At 36.1% G+C, this 20263-nt stretch overlaps 1 protein-coding gene across 1 annotated transcript; it reads right to left on the reverse strand.

Annotated features, from left to right (window-relative positions):
* Positions 1-1418: 1418 nt before the first annotated feature.
* Positions 1419-18635, reverse strand: LOC121414050 (arginine-binding periplasmic protein-like). Its single transcript, XM_041607095.1, has 8 exons — positions 18321-18635; positions 17555-17636; positions 16992-17044; positions 6018-6146; positions 4925-5124; positions 3877-3960; positions 2830-3043; positions 1419-2290 (listed from the first exon to the last, which is right to left on the reverse strand). Exons 1-8 carry the CDS (start codon positions 18541-18543, stop codon positions 2250-2252), a joined length of 1026 nt encoding a protein of 341 aa, XP_041463029.1. The 5' UTR covers positions 18544-18635; the 3' UTR covers positions 1419-2249.
* Between the last annotated feature and the right edge of the window lie 1628 nt (positions 18636-20263).

The raw sequence follows: 20263 nt of genomic DNA on the forward strand, positions 1-20263 counted from the left end.
TAATGAAGCAATCGAGGTCCATTGCAGTGATGTCTGTGATGTCCGCAGCCCCTAGCCACTTCTTGGAAGCTGATATGAACCACTCCATCAGAAGAAATAGCCAAGAAACCAACCTGGCTGAGAGACTCGAATGTGACACGGTCTGCCGAATTCCACCTTCCAATCTACGTAGATCCGCAAGACACTTCAAAGGGGTTGTGACAGTATTGCTTCTCCAAGCTGCCTTCTACGTCTGTTGGATCCCGGGGGTTGTGTACTTCGGCTTCAACAGTCTTTTCCTCAGGGATCTCTTTGATGCTATCAGTGCCTCAAGCAATTGGATTCAGCCCACTGCATATCTCCTTAGCACAAGAGAAGCCATGCGTATTGTTTCCAATTTATTCAGGGGAATACGGTGTTGAGTTAAACCAAAGAAGGATGACACAATAGAATAATAAGAAGCATTGAGCACTCTGTAGAGTGAATTGCACCATATAAGTACAATATATTATAATTATTATTAATATAACAAGTGTGAGACAATGTAGAGAGGAATGACACGTTACATGTCCAGGTGAGGTGGGCTCCAGTTTCGTAATATTTCGCGTTAATGGAACCTTTTCCATCAACATGATCAATGGCAAACTTACACAAATCCCTTTTCCGACTTTAATGGCTCCCACACTCATATCATTCTGATGACTAGTCATTCAACACCCGCTTTGGATATGACATAAATACAATCGATCAATGAAATACAAAATAAGGTATTTTGTTATGAGGAAAGTAATGTGAATGTTGAATAAAGGTCTGAAATTTATTGTTATTGTTTTACTTACACTCATAATGCTCATAGCGAACCTTTTAGTAAAATAACATGAAGAACTGATGTATTATAACAAAGTAAGGCTGTATGGTGGATGCTGTATTAAAATTCATATTCCTAACGGGAAGAATTTGTGGTTCTTTTTATTTTTATTTACTTTGGCGTAGTGAGGTGTCAGCGCGCATTATCATAATGGTCTATCTAAGATCACGCATAATTTTCGGTGTGCAATCAAATTTTCCACTGTCATTTTCATTTCATGAAAACCACTTAATTGAAACGTCTAGGGAAAAATAATTCAGAGATGCGATGCAGACGTCTGAATAAGTATCCGGACTATAAACCAAGAGTATACCCAGTTTGGAATCCCAACACAGCGTCCTCCTTTGACAACACGTCTATTCACATTTGCCACTCTCTACACAGGTGCGATAAATTGGTACCCAATAGAAATGTGTTCAACTAGTTTTTCTATGCAAAATGAAATGATTTTTTTTTTGTCTGAATAAGACATAATTATGATATATAAAATGTGTGCAAAGGGGAATGAAGATTAACGGCATCAAAAATGCATTCCAACTCAACTCAAACACAAAGAAGCCGTACGAGAACATGTTTTTAAAAATATTTTAATTTGATTTTCAAGGATCGCTTATTTGCCACATTGAAGGTGAAGAAACTTGAGTATTGAATAATATCTTAACAAATGTGCTCAACAAACGACACGTTAAACATCTCGAACATTTTAATTTATGTGTACTTCCGCACACACAGCCCGCGTATATGCCCATTGTTTTTTACGAATGTTAAAATAAACTAGATTTAGTAAACGCTGCAAATGCATTTTAGATATTGTAAAAACACCATAAATATTTAGAAAAACAGTTAGAAATATACTTTTTATTTTTTTAAGGTTAGACACCCCTACTCCAATATACGGTATAATAACGAGTCTGATAAAGATGGAAATGGAGGATGAGCTATTCAAATTGTTCATAATAAAAGTGGGAGTAGAACGGATCCCTGATGAACGCCAGGGAAGTTATTATTTATTATTACTAACATGAGTGCACATCCGACCAAACCTTTTTTATGGAGAGGGAAAAGATGGGGGGGGGTAGAACTTTTCTAATTTAGAAAGGAAATCCTCAATAATTGCTACTACCTTGTTCTCTAATGGTGATTAGGTCTTTTGAATGATGAAGGTATTTTATTTTGAGAAGTATATCAACCAATAAAAGTGATAAGTATAAAATGGGTTGAAAACTTCCTGATTCTAAAAATAGATCTTTCTCACAAATTTGAGTTAAAGAAGTTCCACATTAAATCTTATGCTTATTGTTGATTTTTGTTTCAAACGGTCCAAATAATGTTGCTATGTTTGGGGTGAACTCGGTCTGCAGTCTGTATAGTGGCCTGGATCTTCGCGCCATTTCTTCCTCGATTACAGACATATTTCATCTGGATTTTGACCGGGGATGTGGCCTATAGAGAGAAGAGAAAGAAGAAGTATGTTTCAGCAAATATACTTCAGTAAAGTATTTTATTCATAAACAAAATTACAACGATTTTCTTCTTTTATTTTTTGTCATGTAAAGATGTGTCTAGAGGAAATAGACCAAGGTAGGAAAGGTTGTGTTGCTTAGTTTAGGGTATAACTTGTCCCAAAATTTTGCAATTGTGTGTGGCTGGAGAAGTAGAGATCGATTTGTTGTAAAGTATATATCTTGTTTCTAAACACTAAAGTTCACAAACTTGTCAAAATAGTAGTTGGACAAAAGGCAATCATTCTGCGTTGTCTTTAGGAGTGATTTTTAGGTGTTCAAGCGGAAATATAAATTCGGCAGGTCTATGGTTCATTCCTCAGCCACGGCACCTACAGCCACGGCTAAGACACTTAACGAATTGTTCTCATTTATCCTTCTCTAAAATTAACAGTCATTAACAGTCATTAATAGAAATGCTATACGCATTCTTTGTAACAATGCGTGCACTTGTTAAAACAAATTTGTTGATATAAATACCATGTGCTTCCTTCAGATCCTGACATATCATCCTGTACTGATGGGTGTTGACAAGTTTGTCGAAGGCATCGTTCCACCATGTCACGAAAGCGGTGTTGTCCTTCCGGGTCATCATGCCAAACCCTCCAAGGGCACATCGGTTCGGGAAGCTTGACGGGGTTACAAGCTTCAGCTGGCTCAATAACGGTTCACCATAGCAGAATGCAGCGTCTACCTAGGGATGAAACAAGGGATCGATATTATGAATAATGGTTTCTCCTGCTTTCAGTGTGACTTAAATGTGTATGAGAGTATGAGACTATTACCATACCCCCCCAAAAAAAATCGGCCTTGGAATGAATAGATTAACAAAATAATCGAATCAATACATAATTTTAAATGAAAAATTGTTGAAAACAATAAATAAATATATAAATAAACAAATGATAAACATCATAATTTATATAAAACACTGTCCACAGAAGACCTATATGCTGATTATGTCTTAATGCAACGGTAGATGTAAAATGCTCTTGAAAATAGCTGCAATGCGCTTTTTTGGTCGATCGTGAGCACACTGCCAGACACAAGCCATCTAAGTAACATTATGTCCTAGATTTTTTATGATTTTTTTTAGATAAATAAATAAATTAATTAATGAATATACGTAAATCAATAATTAAAATGAATAAAAATAAATAGATAAAATCAATCAGCTTTAAAAATTTGAAGGTTTGTGCATTGTGATCACTTTAGAAGTATTAAGTTAGGTAAAACTGATAAGTAGGATAATGAATTGTATTTAGACGCAACAAAAATAGATAGAAGAATCAAATGAAGTTCTCGAATGAGCGATTCGGATTGTTTATAGGTAAACTGATTTTCGGTATTGAAAATGTGATGGGATGAGTCCATCTTCACTAACAACTAAATATGCTCCGATATTTGTTTTCATACTGTACAAGTCTCTATACAATTCAACGAAATTCATTTCATTATGATATTCTTATTTTCAAATCCAAAGACTGATACAGCGTAGATACGATTATGACATTTTGGCATACTAACATCTCTATTGATGACGGCTGCTACCAGCTCTTCAAGCGTCTGATAGTAGATTATCTGATTGGCTGATGCAGACAGCTTGGAACCCTATGGATGAAGGAAGCAAAAAGGATGTGCAGCTTTGTAGGTTATGCGATGCCTGTCATAGTATGGGTTATCATTTGGATAATAAGAAAAGAAAAATGACTATAATATCAATGGACGGCGTTGTATATCTGTAATTCCACAACACGATAGATTTACAGGCTGATCAGTGAGTTAGACATGTTAGATTTTCGAGCCCCGAGTCTCGTCTTAGTAAATTGGTGGCATTCTTTTACACGAAAACAAACGCATTCATTGATTTGAAAATAATTCACGCGCACACATTGATTCCAATAATGCATCACATGTTCATGTTTAGAGAAAATGCCTTCCCCAAAGACTCAAGTTCTTTATCGGTAAACAATTAGATCAGGACCTTTATAGGCCGCTTTCGAGAAAGTTTCGACTACTAGATCATGGCAATGGTATCTGTAAAGCACTCATACACTGCATTCCCTCAGCACACCCTCACACATAAAAACACACTCTCACACACTCACGCACATACTCTTACCGATAACCCCCATCCCACACTCGTATTTATCTTACCCTTATGGATCCACCCCACCTCCAACCAATACACACACCGTCCTATTGAACCAATTATATACACACACCCACATACAAAATTTGATGATGGAAGTGAAGGACTTTTTTTAATATCGCAAGCTCCTTGAATATCGTTAGTATTTTTCTGTCCACAACCGAGGACATTTCTGTGAGAAGAAGAAACCTAATTAAATGGTTAACCAAGAAATTTTCTTATATAAGCACCGGACATATAGTGAATTCAGGAAACTATTACAGAACTCCAGAGTTATTATGTTAATGAATATAAGTTGGAAACGATTTAAATGATATATGAACCGAAGCAGGCCTCGATGCGCTGTCTGTTCTCGTTTTTATTGGGAAGCTCCAGTGGAGTCGATCCTCTGACCTAACAATTCAAACCTTCAGATTAGCCTACCTGTATGAGATCATCAGCGTAACGTGCCAAGCAGTGCTCATCGCTCGAAAATCCGTTCATGAAACCGATAGTGCGCCCGCTCAGGTTCGTCCAATCAAAGTTTGTTGTTGCATTCGCTACATATATCCCCACTCCTGGCGTTTTACTGTACGATTTGGTGAATGCGAAAGTCCTAGATCGGTCGTAGTTGATTCCCCAACCTATTTAGAGACGACAAAGTGTAAAACACCCTTATAATTAGCTATACAAGTATGATGTGAAAACTGTATAAGGATATTCTTTCAATCTAAACATCATAGGTCTGTATAACCCCCAAAAGACAATGTCCACCGGATAGAATATCAGTCTTGTTGAGTTGAATTACAGTCTCAGAAGACGTTGAAAAAGATAACACAAGCAAACAAACATAAAAATAGAAAATGTCAAAAATGCAATACATCTATAGAAATATTGAGATGAATACTTTTTTTACTTGTTTCACAGATGGTATTGCAAAATAAGAAGTCATCACATGCTGACCAAATGGTTATTTCATCTATGGTCATTTCTGTATAAATTTCCCCCTCAACAGAATCAGCCAAGTTAATGAATTATCCAAGTAAGACATAAACATCGATTCCAATTACGAGAAGTAATACCCCCTTTTCACAAGGTGAATCCCTAATTCAGGACCTAATATCCCAATGGCAAAGTCAGCTGATTATGGTTGCAATTCGAAATTTGCTTTTCCAGACCGTTTCTAGCAATTTGCAACTCGATATTTAACCAATTGGAGGTGCATATCTGCGTTTGATACCAAGTTAAGAGTTATAAACCAATTCTTTGTGTGCAGGAAAAAAAAATAAATAATAATCATCTGAGATTTACTGGATTTTTTTTCATATTTTGTGTTTATCATCTTTACCAATTTGGCCTTTTTTTTAACTTCCATTGCTGAATCGTGTATGATCCTTGCATTTCCAAATTGCTCATTTCTTATATGCACACGCTGTTTCTGTTTGTTTATATAAAATGTATCCTAGGTTATGTTTTGTAAATATGCTGGCATTTAACAAATGAAGTATATTTGCTTTAAAAATATATTATTATTTACCTGTACATGCATCGTACCAACGACCTAGAAGTCCCTCGCCACCCCGTGGTCTGTTGCCAGCAGTAGAAGACCAACATCGTTCATAGTCATCGTATATCAACTGGCAATTCTTGTTGGCAATATTACAAACTGTTATGAAAGAAAAGGGAAATCGAACGTCAACAACAAATATTACGCTACGCATAGTCCGCTGGGAAAACAGCTTACAGCTGAGTGTGGCTACCCTGGGTAAATAAGAGTTATTATGATCATTGTTGCTGTTGTTATTATCATTATTATCATCATTATTATCACTATTATAATTGTCATTATTATTATTATTGTTGTTATTATTATTGTTATTTTTATTATTATTATTATTATCATAATGCCTATTACACTGCAAGAAATAAAATGTTGATTTAGCACTAACACCGGAACCTATATATGTCCACACAGGAGAAGTGTTAAGCAACACCAGTTTGGTTTTGGTCTAATACCAGATAGGTTAATATACAACCCCAATTAGTATTGAAACAACATCGGTATGATGCCAAACCGGTGTTGTTTCAAAACTTCTCTGGTGTGGACATAATATGTCTACACCAGAGAAGTATTATATAGATACCGGGCTGTTATTAAACTTCGTCTTTGCATGCAGTGTATTATCATTATTATTATCGTCATCCTCAAGCATTCGATCATGCAAATTGTATCAAGTTAGAGAGTAGCCCCTAGAAAAGTCAGAGGGCAGCAGCCCGTTAAGCCGCCATTACCCCACTCGCTCACGCTACACTCTTCAATAGGATTGAAGGATTGGGCAAAATAATGGTGACTATGTGTTCAAACGCCCCCCCCCCAAAAAAAAAAATGTCACAATCGACCAACTCATTTTTTTAAATTTAGCAGAATTCGGGTTGATATTATTTTTATCGGTATGACACGTATATACACGTATTCACTAAGAGATTGGTTACCATGATTACTTTGACCGAATAGTATACAGCTGTACATCAACAAACCTAAACAAAATCATTTATTTCATGATCATGACCAAAAGCACTTGTAGACCATGTTTTCATCATAATGAAATATACTTTTATGTGTTTTTCTTTCAAATTTGTAATATCGTAATTGGTCATATTTTCGAAATAGATTCATGAAGCACATGACAATTTAAAACTTAGTTCAAAATGGTTTTACAATGGGTCTTGATATCGTTTAAAAGTAAAATAATTCTTTCTAAGACCCGATATTAGGGTTTACGGTAAAAATGCCACCACCCATTAAAGATTTTTACGTTTATATACCAACAAACATGAAGGAAATTTGATCTTAACCCACCCTTACTTTATTGCGGGCTTTTTTGTCACTTCACTGTAAAAATATTGGGTAAAATTGTAACCAAATCAGCACGAGGGTAATTATGTGTCCAACCACTTCGGGGCTGTATGTTACCCAATGCGGGAAGCATATTGTCCAGTAAGGTTACAAAATACGCAGCAATTACAATTCTCATAACATTGGATAAATACAAATGCCCAAAAGAAATGCCCAATGTTGGTCCTACACATAATTACCCCCATGGAGCATTTTTACTCATTATTCTTTTTTTGCGAGTGTTCTCCATATCTGCAAATCATCAAACTCCCCAATGCTTTGTAAACACAGATAGTGATGTACTTTATTTTTTATCCTAATATATTTTACATCATCGGTTTTAATTTGTCATAGTCCTCTGCCAGAATTTTCCCTCCACCATGATACTCCCTATCTGCAAGTCTGTGCCCCCCTCACCCCCCATGCACTCCTGTCCCTACAACCCCTTTGCCCTCCTTCACCCCCACTCTCTTTCTCATTTTATACACGCTGTGTATATGTACATATTTCATATTCTCTATGTGTGTCAAATCCCATTTCCATTGTACTTTGAACACACTGTTAACATGGATATGATAAACGTTATTCAAAACAGACAAACCACTTCAAATACCTTCCGATTCAAAATTCAAAGGCGGATGACTATTAGAATGAACAGTATGATATCATGGTGTGTATGATCAAGCAGAGAATATTATGCCAGTAAATAATGGGATTTTGAGGTCTCATACATTCATTCGGGACATCCTTACCCATTTGGTCAAAGGAAAAGAAAACGCTTAGGAAATGAATTGATTGAGAATGAAGGATATACAGTGCAACAATTAAAAAAAAACATCAAAGTCGGTTTCGAAATGAGGAAGTTATGAAAAGTCAACATTTACTTTCTATGGCGATCCTAAATTGGCAACGTAAGTCGTTGCTACAAAGTAAAATGTGACTACTCTGTTACACACAAATTTTCACATTTCCCCATTATCTCCCCAGGTGCAAATTGTCTCATTCATGTTATATTCTTATCATTGTGAACAAACAATTACTAGTCTCATAAAGACAGTTAGCATCTATATAATAAGGCCAGTGTGAGAATCGACTTTGAAAAATTAAATTTCTGGTCTGTATCGACTCTATACATTAAAGGGGATATACCATACCCCTTGTAATAATAAATCACTACTAGCGTCTAGTTCGAGGCTAGAGCTGTATCAAAGTTCGTCTACGTTATGACATGCATGACAAGTTCCTGATCAATGCTTTAATTTCCTTGCATACCAGAAGTGTATTCAATTGCAATCATGGCGTCAACGTCTGTTGGCCAAAAATCATATTTTGTGGAAAATAACCAAATGGTTAGTGAGCTCGAGGATCAAATCCAGTGTGCTATATGCCAGGAACGACTGAATAACCCTCGGGTCCTTGATTGCTTGCACAGTTTTTGTGAGGATTGCCTGAAACGCAGTCATAGATTGTCAACTCGCGAATTAATGGACTCGGATTCTGAATCCGATGAAATTGATTACCCAGTCATTAAGTGCTCATACTGTCGTGTAGTAACTGAGTTGCCAGAGAGTGGAGTTTCGGGTTTAAAAGCAGACTTTCGTGCAAATCGGATTAAGGAAATACTAGACACTTTTGAGAAACGAAAAAGAAAATTTGCGGAGAGCGAGTATTGCTGTGAGATATGCTCGGCAAGCGAGGAATCGGCCCGTGTTCCAGCGTCGGACTACTGCCAAAACTGTGGTCAGTTATTCTGTGAGCAGTGCAGTAGAGTACACAGAAGGCTAACAGATACGAGAGATCATTTCGTGGTGAAAGTCGACGATCTCATGGTGGGGAAGGAGAAACTTCGGAAAACTGAGCACGAAAATGCGACTTTCAAGATGTGCCGTCAACACGCGGGAGAGCTGCTGAAGTATTTCTGCCGAGTTTGTAAGATCCCCGTTTGTTTGCTCTGTTCTACATTTGGGAATTGTGTATCCCACAAGAACAGGGTTAGTCCGTTAGGCGAAGCGGTCACGGAGATGTCAGGTATTGTTGAGATACTTACTGATCAGCTAAAGCACAGGCAGCGATTGATCAAAGAAATGCTTACTAAAACAAATGCAGTTATCATGACCACAGAGAACAGAAAGAAGGCATTCATTCAACAAATGATTGTGAAACATCAAGCAATTATTAGTCAAATAAAGCAGAAAATGCAGAAAGAAGTGAACCACAGGGATAGGCTTTTTAATGGCAAAATTAGTAAAGTCCGAGGCATAGGTGAAGAGATACAGAAGATGAACAAAAAGTCAGATGATGCGCTGCATCTTGTTGATAAAATCGGAAGGGAACCGAATGCCCATGGAACTGACCTAGTCACGGTTTTGGGATGTCTTCAAGGGGCCTTGCAGATTATCACATCAGAACAGATTAATGCAATGAATCGAGACTTATCCAAAGTTGAAGATGATGTGCGACAGATGCATCCACCGCATATGGCTTTGCGCGCGCCTACACGAGGCGCTGTAGAAAACATGGAACAATCTGCTCCAGGGAGACAGACGCCAGCGCCATTAACTAGATCAGCTAATGATCAGGGCCACCAAGCTCGCGAGGAAGCAGCGCGAGGATTTTCCCTACAACCTTACTCTGTTGGGAATACGCAGAGTTTGAACATCCAGCATCAATTTGGTGTTTCACGTCCTGCTCAAGAACTGCAAAGCGAGCCTGAGGTATCCACCATCTACCAAGGACCAGTGGGTATTGGCACAAGACCGATGGGGCAGCCATTACAGGTGCGAAGGGCTCGCTCAATTTCAACGACTTTGAGCGGATCTGAAGCAAGATCACAATCAGTTGATAGCCCAACCCCCGAAACTACCAGACGGTTTAATGCATCTAGCTTCACCTCTCCACAAACCATTGCAGATGACTTGCATCATCGACAATCAACAGCCCCTGTTGAACATTCAACTGCTCCTTTTCAGATTTCTCTCGAACCTGTCTCTTTTCCCATTTGTTCTCCTGCTCCTAATGCTCAGGGATCACCTACTGTAAATGGTGCATCCCAATCATCTCTTAACGAACAGCAACTATTATATTCTGGTGCAGTTGCTCCATTTGGGCATCTTCCTCATCTTGAAAGATCAGAAATAAGGGACATACCGGACATGCCCGATCTTGGTCCAGATCTCTCATTCTAATCCTGACATAACCTTAAGATACAGAGGCGACATATTTGCTGCATATTTATACGGATTTTTTAAACTCTAAACCCATTTTGGTTTCTTTACTTTAACACCAAACTCGTCCATATTCTTGAAATCGAGAGGTATGTTTCATGAAAGTTGTCAGCTCTGACAATTTCCGTGATATCCTTGACTTTGGTTAGTCTGGTAAATGTCAGGGAATGACAAATTGACAGTTCTGACAAGCTTGATGAAATGGTGACCAGGATATTGTTGGGTACAAAGACATTGTATCTCAGTCTCTTGGGGAAAACAAACCAGCTTGCTGGCTTTTTGACTCAGTAGATAATCTTTCAAGTGTTTTCCTGATCCAAAGCCGGCTTTGGATCTCAAAAAATGAAAAAACTACATCATGTCTATGGAAATATTGTCCCATTGGATACATTACTTTGGTAATAACCATGCTTGTTCACTATCGCATGACAGTTTCTGTCACCAGGTTTTGATGTCGTCCTTCATTTTTCTTTAAATCATTAAGAACAGTGTAGATTACCATAGAATTCCTACTTGATTATGGTTAGATTGATATCGCTTTGTAACCTCATTGATTTGCAGAAGGGATGTCCTTAAACTTCTCTTGAGTATTGCAGGATTCAGTAATTCAAAATTTACATTCAATATAACCTATATTTATGCTATAGATTACCTTTGGAAATTACAAAAATAGCTAGCAATCCAGATGCTTGTAGTGTATTGTAATTTCTACAGACATAATGTTAGTATAATAGTCTATATAAACTACATGTATAATTCTTAATCCGTTTACCTTTATCTTCTAATTAACTGTGTATAAATAGTTCAAATATTCCTTTAGTGTAATGGCACTAGAGTTATTGTAAATTCCAACATATTTGACATGTAGTACATTTACCCCTATTTTTCTTCATTCAAAGATTATATGGGAATATTTGGTATAATATCACAGGCGATTAAATTCATTATTAATCAATGTTAATACAATTTCTGAAATATACTGATTATATATATTCAAAAGGGGAGGCCTATAGGGCATTTTTTTAATTCACATATTCCTATGGTGCCACAGAACGGGTTTGAAAGTGGGAGGCTAAGCCAAAAGTGGGGGGGGGGGGAGGGCTGGCAATGAAAGAAAAATTCAGATGGTCATTTTTACGTTTTGTACACGATATTGGAGAAAAAAAGGAGAGGGGGGGGACTGAAACCCACCCAGCCCCCCCCCCGTTTGCACGGCCCGTGAGTAATAATTTTTTTCCCAAAACCATGTACAATAAGGTAAAAATAACCATATTATTGTGATTTTTGCATGGTCAGCCCCCCACTTTTGGTTAAGCCTCCCCCCACTTTAAAACGCGTTCCGCGGCCCCTGTATTATAGTTCTATTCAGGTTTTAAAAATGGCCTACACTTAATTTATTTTCAAAGTATCAATGGTAATTAACCCAACTGTTTTCTTCTTTTTAAATTTTACATTTTTTCTTTGCATCTTTGCTCGTTGCTTCTTTATTTTTACCCCTGTAACTTTCTGATGTAAAATATTGCTACACGAAGTAGATTTATTTCTGAGAACTTTTATTTTGCAAAGCCATGTAAGTTTTTCCAAAGGTTATCCTTTTCAATTGGTAATCTACTGTAAAATTAACATTCTTTATGTTTAATTGTATACATTTCAAGATTTTTACATAAATATTCATTTTTGTAATACTTGTGGAAATATTTTAACGAGAATGGAATAAATAAATAAATAAATAAATAAATAAATCAAGTTACTATATGTTTATGTTTCCTCATTCACAGCCTTCATTAATGTATCTGTGCAAGAATCTAGCAGGTCCTTGATCTGTATTAGCATGATTAGTTTTCATTTGGATGAATGATTGCTTTATAAAGGAGGAAGTACGGGATAAAAATATTATGAATGATTCAACCATCCATCCATACAACTGACATAAAAGAAAAATAAGGTATGTATTTGGGAAATAACCGCAAACGTTACCTACAGCTCCCGGTATGTCACACTTCTCTTTTATATGTTTTTGTCTGTTTGATTCTGTAAATGGAATGCATTTTGCAGTAGGTTGTTTGATGTTCATCTAAATATAATTTGGGATAATTCAATATTTTTTTCTCTGCGCGCGATGGAAATTGCAATATGAATGTATGATGATTAGAATAAATACTTTATAAATCGGGATTGATCTTGGTGTATGTGGTACATTCTGTAAACAATGGTATAATTAAACCTAAGCTGTTGGTATGGCACATTTGTCATGCACATTTTGAAAATAAGTTGTTTTAAAGATATGATCATTCCAGCTTTCCAACGTTTTAAACAAATTGTATATAGTGCGATTTCACTGTTGGTTGGTTCATAATGTCAGTAATCCTAATATGTTATTTATTTTGAGTATGAGCCTGGTTTTAGTAGGCGAGGCAAGGAAAATTCAAATATGTTTACATACAGAATATACAAAATAATCCATGATATAAATAATATAGTCACAATACAAAATAAATAAAAAATACATCTGTATTTTTGATTTATTTTGTATTGTGACTATATTATTTATAACTTTACACACACACACATACACACACACACTATACACACACACACACACATATATATATAATGACTATACAAAACTGCAGTCACTGAAAAGTGCTCAACTACATGTACATATAGGAGCTTCACGTCGTATTTCGTTCAACATTAAATTTTATTTAGTTGCTGATGAACCCTCAGGGGGAAACAGTCTGTACAACTAAAATCTAAGCAACTCGCTCCACCCTATTGCTATACTATATATATATATATATATATATATATATATATATACATATATGATAAATAGAACTATCTATTACTACCAGTCATTATTAAATTGTCCTCTGAGGTGAAATAAATTACTGGTAATAATATATTTCAGCCAATCATTTGACAAGGATCCATGCTACCATTTACAGCAATATGATAGATTATTATTATTATCTTTTATGAGGCCGCCATCAATTCAAGCCTAACCGCTCACGATGGCGGTCTCCTGCGTTCATTTATTACATTATATATATATGTTTACATGTATAAAAGATTAATTTATACTCACATCCTTATTTGTATTTATTATGTAATATGACCACATTGTTCATAGTGTGAATTATTTTGTATTTTGTAATTATAAATAATTTTGTATTGTGTTTTTGAACGCAGAAATAAATGCAAACAAACAAACAATTACTATGTTTTCGGAACAGTGTGAGGCCTGCGTACAGGGAGTACTGCCCAGATAACAGGATAATACTCCTTTTCTCTGACCAAAGTGGTACAAATTCTCCCCTGCATGGGGTATAAGGAAGACAATGCCATTCTGCTTGATCGACACTGATTAAAACGAAATTTGCTTCATCAAATACAGTAGACCGGCATACAATGCCGATTGTACGACGAGCAATATCTGCCTAGATTTACAGATCAAGTCTGTATAAATTGCAATAGCACATAGGGTTTGCTTCACACGCATGGTATATGCATACAGTTCGAGTAAAAAAAAATGACACCTCACAAATCCCCAACTTTCAGGAAAAAAAACCATGTCAGGATGAGTAAACATGACTGGAAAGAGGATACTATCTCAAATAATTTTATACCACATCCACGTGGTATGTGTTAACGCTTGAACAGGAGGTATTCTTTGCAGTGATTCAAATTTTGATTTGCGCCAAATTAAGGCACAACTGCAATGAATGAATCCAGTTGTCTTTGATGTCATAATCCCAAAGAGTTGCTTTAAATCCATTTCAAAACATCTTTTCAGTAATTTGCATTATAAATGTTAAATAACACATATTAATATCAATTCTCAAGTCAATTTCATTGAAAAGGGATTAGCAAATCTGTTTACTAACGCATGTAGGATAATTATCATTGGCATCTGGATATATTCTTTGCAGTCATGCCTGACTCTGGCGATAGTCAAAATTTACGTCACTGCAAAGAATACCCCCTGGTCATCCAAGAGTTAACACATACCACGCGGTATCAAATAATTTGGGAGAACATACCATTTCACATAGGCGGATCCAGCTTTTGGCGAAAGGGGGGGGGGGCGTACTGCCGAGCGGCTCACATATTTGTGCACTTCACCGGCGCCATAAAAGAAAATGTTGAAAAGGGGGTAAAGTCTGACCCTGTCAAATGCTCTTTTCAAAATGTAGGATTTCCAGACATGCCATTTTGCATTACCACACGCAGATAATATATCCGGGGGGGGGGGGCAAGACTCGAACTTATTTTTGAAAAAAAGTAATAAAAAAGATAGAGTAAACGGACCGAACTGCTCAATGGGGCGATTACTTTTTTTTTATAAGTGTAATAAAAGTATTTGGTGCACATCTCACATTTGCAAATTTTTCATAGTTTTCATGAAATGTCAAGGGGAAAAAATGTGTTTTCACAACAGCTGATCGGGAATATGACCCCCTCCCCCTTGCTGCGAACGACCATTCCCTGAAGTCCACTTAAACCTATCTCATTGTAACAGAAAATATACATCAATTTTAACATATAATCTTTCTAAACCATATATAGAGAGGGATTGAAAAACTTGGATGGGGGGGGGGGCAAAATCATGAATCAACTTTCCAAAGGCGCTCGATGACACAAAAACAAACAAACTCTCTCACACACACACATATGCATATATATATATATATTTAAGCTACGCCTACCATTGTTCTCTTCTCTTCATCCATTTTTTTCACACAATATTTATATAAAAGTGTTTCAAAAGCTATTGTACACGTATAACTTCATACATTTTGTATACTTTCTCCCATAAGTGTGCTATATCAAAGCAATACCTTTGATCCAGCTGAGGCATGGCGGCTTATCATTGTTCAAAACCAACCTTCATCCGACAAAGAAAATTATAATTGGTATAATGTCAAAAATATGTCTATCTGACTCTCAATCAGATCGGGGTCGCCCTAGCCACTAACCCGTTTCTGTGGTCTAGTGGTTATGGTACCGGCGCGTCGGGAATCGAACCCGGGCCCCCAGCGGCGTTCAAAGCTGGGGGCCCGGGTTCGATTCCCGGCAGAGAAATTAATGAACGCAGGAGACAACGTAGATTCGACTTGAACAGTATGACAATGAGCATGGTCACAATAACATACTTGTGTCTGTTTGAATTTTATTTATCCCATGTGCCCTGCAATAATTTTCAAAATGTTATTTCGTGGACCTACTCCACTGTCATATACGCAAGTAACTCACCATTATCATAAGGGGGGGGGGGGTAATCAAGGAAAATGGTGTTTTATAATCAAATAAAATGTTGGAAAGCTTCCAAAGGACAATTGAGGTGACACACTCGCTTTTATTTCAAATTTTTTAGGGTTAGTTTCCTTTTCCTTTTTTCTTCCCTGGTTTGAAATTCTAAACTGAACATCCTTATTATCAGTTGAGGGTCTCATCCTGTTTTAATCAGTTCCGAGGGAAAGAAAATACTGGTAAAATACTCCACACAATCCAGGTTATACCCTTTTATAATGGCATGTGATTTTGTATTCTTATTCTGTGTTAATCATATTCCATGAAGTTAAATATTAAAGGGAAAGTTCATCCTGACAAAAAAATCTGTTGTTAGAACAGCAAAAAAAATAATACAAAATATTGCCGAAGGTTTGACAAAAGTCCGTCAAAAAATAATATGTTATTAGGATTTTAATTAAATTTCGATTTGTGACGTCATATGCGAGCAGCTTTCCTACATATCTTATGGTTAAAAAAAATGAAATGTCATTTTCTCAGAAAATTTAAAATGAATTTTACTGTATCTTCAGGATATCAATAGACACATTATTTTACACCCGTTCCTAAAACGAAAGCAAAATAAGTCATCCCGAACCAGTTGAAAAAAAATCATGCATCATCCTTGTCATTTGATTGGTTGTTTGATGTTGACCATTCAGCCCATTTTTAGGTGTCATAAACCAAATAAAGATTTTATTTTCATTCGTGCAAGTGACAGAATACTTCATTCGGTGAAAGATGAAATGAATGACCCATTCATTTCGGCTATGCCTCGTTGAATGGATAATTCTATATTTCACCTCATGAGGTATTCTGCCCACTGTACTAAGAAACATTAATTATTTGTATAACATATGGGACAGCTGCTCGTTTATGACATCAAAAGTCTACAACTTGAAATTCTATTTTTTTTAATCTTTAATGGATTTTCCTCAAACCTTCACTTACATTTTTTAAATTATTTTCTGCCATTTTTACAACAATTTTTTCTTCAGGGTGAACTTCCCCTTTAATAATTTCAAAACAATATCGCTTGAGTTATGAAATAGGCCTACGCTACTGAAATGAAAGAAAATATTTTTGCAGTAATAATTACCAGCATTGATGATGTCGACATTGTAGCCCTTTATAGTGCCTGATGATTCGTCCCTGTAAATGGATACAAATTTTTGTGGAATAAAATACAAATCAGTTATTGATCAGTGGGTGATCGTGCATTTGCACTTGCTGCCCCCAAACTATGGAATAGCCTGCCAATTGATATAAGAAGCTCTCCATCCTTGGCTCTCTTCAAATCAAAATTAAAAACATATCTCTTTAGTTAAGAAAATATGCTGTGTAGACATAAGTAAAAAGAGCTCTGAACAAGCACAGCTGAATATATCCATATAAAAGCTGCGCTATATAAATTAATGCTTATTCTTATTATTATTACTATAATATTCGAAAGGGCTATATGTTTCAGTAGGTAAAATCTTACTTAACTAAGTGTTATGTTTCTTTTCATCGGACTGCTTCTCATTTTTCATTCATTTTGTGCAGATGATCATACAACATTCTTTGCCATATTTTATACATACTTATATACATATCTTAATTATATGCAAAGTCATCTGTGCTATTTATATTACATGCAACCAAAATGAAAGAAAAACTTACAAATATTCTCGATTGATACCATAATGACCGATGGCAAATGTCCATACTCTATCGTTGGACCAAGGAAAACCACCCGGGAAACCTTCAAGGAATATAAAAAAAAACAAGAAAGCTAAGAATTGAGCTTATTATCGAACAATTTCAAAGAGTTTTATAAGGATATCCTACAATTGGCCTACATGTAAAAAATATAATTTACGTTGACATTTTCTACCCGGGATTTTCTACTCTAGTGATTAATGGAGATCCTACTTTGGATGCGAACATCAGTGATAATAGTGATTAGGGCTTAGCAATTTGACTCGACGGTTCATCGCTGGAATAAAAATCGGTCAAAATGACTAGTTATTCGGGTCAGCTGGGTGAAACTGTTATTCTAGTCATATTTCACTATTTTCTTGTCGCATTACACTATAAAAGAGCTATTCCTGACTAGAACATACGCTAGAAATGTGACTAGACATATCAGTTGCACCCAACTGACTATTGATTTAGTCAATTTGACTGATTTTTTTTAAGTGCTAATAAGAATGAATCTTTACCGACAATTATCCCTCCAATGTTATATCTATTACACACACACACACCTATACATCCACCCTGCCAGCCCATCCTCTCAAGCACACGCGCGTGCACACATTCACGCACACCCACACATACACACACACATGTTTGGTTTGAAACACATTTTTTAAATGATAATCATCTTTGGTACAAACAATGATGAAAAAATTGAGAAACAAATATTAGAAAGTTCATGACGTACTCTGTCCGTTGAACTCCTGTTCATATTCCACCTCCAGATGTCCTGGTTTGGCGAGGCTTACCAGGGCTAAAACCAACGCCCCGACGGCGACCACCACCACCACAACGACGACGATATCCTTTGCCCGCTGGCAACCCTGATCGGGATACGACCTCCTCCTATTGAAGTCATCGTCGCTTTCAAGCCGGTGACGGGGTAGATCCGAGAGAGCTGTGGTAGACATCTTTTGATATCAACGGACTGACTTCAACGTGCAGAGTGATGTGACGATCGACACATAACCATGAAGATGAACTTAACAATGGAAACTATATTTTACCCTAGGATGCCCTTCCGACCTGGATATGGATGGTGCCAGGGAGTGCTTTTAATTACAGAGGATGTTTAACCCGACCTTTGTACAACTTTCTTTTCGTCCATTTTATTGTTCAATTTGTTTCGATTGCTAGACGTTGTTTTCTTTCTTTTTATGTTTTGGTTTAAGTAGCTAGCGTTTTTTCACTTCTTTTTTTCCCCCATCCGGTTATTCATCTTAAACTTAATTATTTGTATGGAACTCTTTATATTAAAACTGATAATTCGTGTTAGGTTTCGAGATAAGTATAGACATCAACCACTCCTCCCCTTAAAACATGTTACCCAACTTGAAATTGCCCCCCCCCCCTTTAACATTCTTTTTCTCCAGCAGCCCCCGTGTTCTTGGTTTCCGTGAAATCTGAGCGCTATCTGATTTTTGTCTTGTTTTGTTTTAATGTCATGTGGACTTTGTTCTCATCTTGTAAATCTTGAACACAATTAGGAATTCGAAACCAAAGACGGTTCAGAGTTCTCCTTTTAGTCTGACTATAGTGATTGCAATTGACCTTGTTTGTTTTACTCTTACTTTCTTCTCTTCATTATGTATATAAATGTTTGTAATTATGTGTTTTCTGTTATGAAGGGTCCCCGTCTAAAACGGTATTTCGAGCAGTGATGAAGCTACCATGCTGAAATAAAACTAAATAAATAAACAAATAAATGTATCGATACACTTTTACGAGCAAAAGGATGTAGGATTATTACTGAACTTGCTGAATGTATTCAAACTCGATCATAAGAGTAATATAGCCCTATAATGAATGTGTTCTCGAACAAACAACACGTATTTTATACTTTGGCAATGGACATGACAAGGCTATTTTTAATGTAACTCGTTCTGCTTTAAAAGCAATACACCAAAACGCTCCCTACTTTGTGTTGATGTGTGGATTATACATCTTCAGTCAATTTCATTTTCTGACCCTACTGTATAGAATAATTTGCAAAGGTGATTTGAGAAACATCCACAGTTGAAAAAATAGTCAGCAAATCGTTTGAAAGAATATGAGAAATAAGATAATTTGTTATACTGCCTAAAAATAATTTCTTTATAAAGATTTTAATAACAATTAAGATCTTTTCTCTGTATATAGTGTTAACATCACGTTTGTTAACGATAACTGCAATTATCTGATTCAGTTGTAAGTACAATTGCTCATGATCTGATGTAAAAATATTTTGATTAAGTTTGATTATTTTATAAACTGTAAATGGTATTAACTTTAGATTTAGATTTATTCATTTTCCATTCACAAAGCACAACAAAATCAAACAATACATAGTTAAATTTAAAGTACAACAGCAATCGGAATAATGCATAAGAATTAGAAGGTATAGACAATGGTAATTAATGCGAACTAAAGTAACTTTGACTATAATAGCTATATAAACAGAACGGATGGGCTTGCCAAGAAAAGAAAAGCTTGTACGGGAGGCAAGCCCCTGTAACTTAGTTTCAATACGTTATTACAAAACTATAGTATAAATTAGAAGAGACGGAAGACAGTTTATAAGGAGGCTATATTAAACGAGGCTTACCTCGATAAGCAGATTGCTATCATATAGTTCCAATTTTCAAATGTTCT

The sequence above is a fragment of the Lytechinus variegatus genome, chromosome 4 (assembly GCF_018143015.1).
Source record: "Lytechinus variegatus isolate NC3 chromosome 4, Lvar_3.0, whole genome shotgun sequence".
NCBI lineage: Eukaryota > Metazoa > Echinodermata > Echinoidea > Temnopleuroida > Toxopneustidae > Lytechinus > Lytechinus variegatus.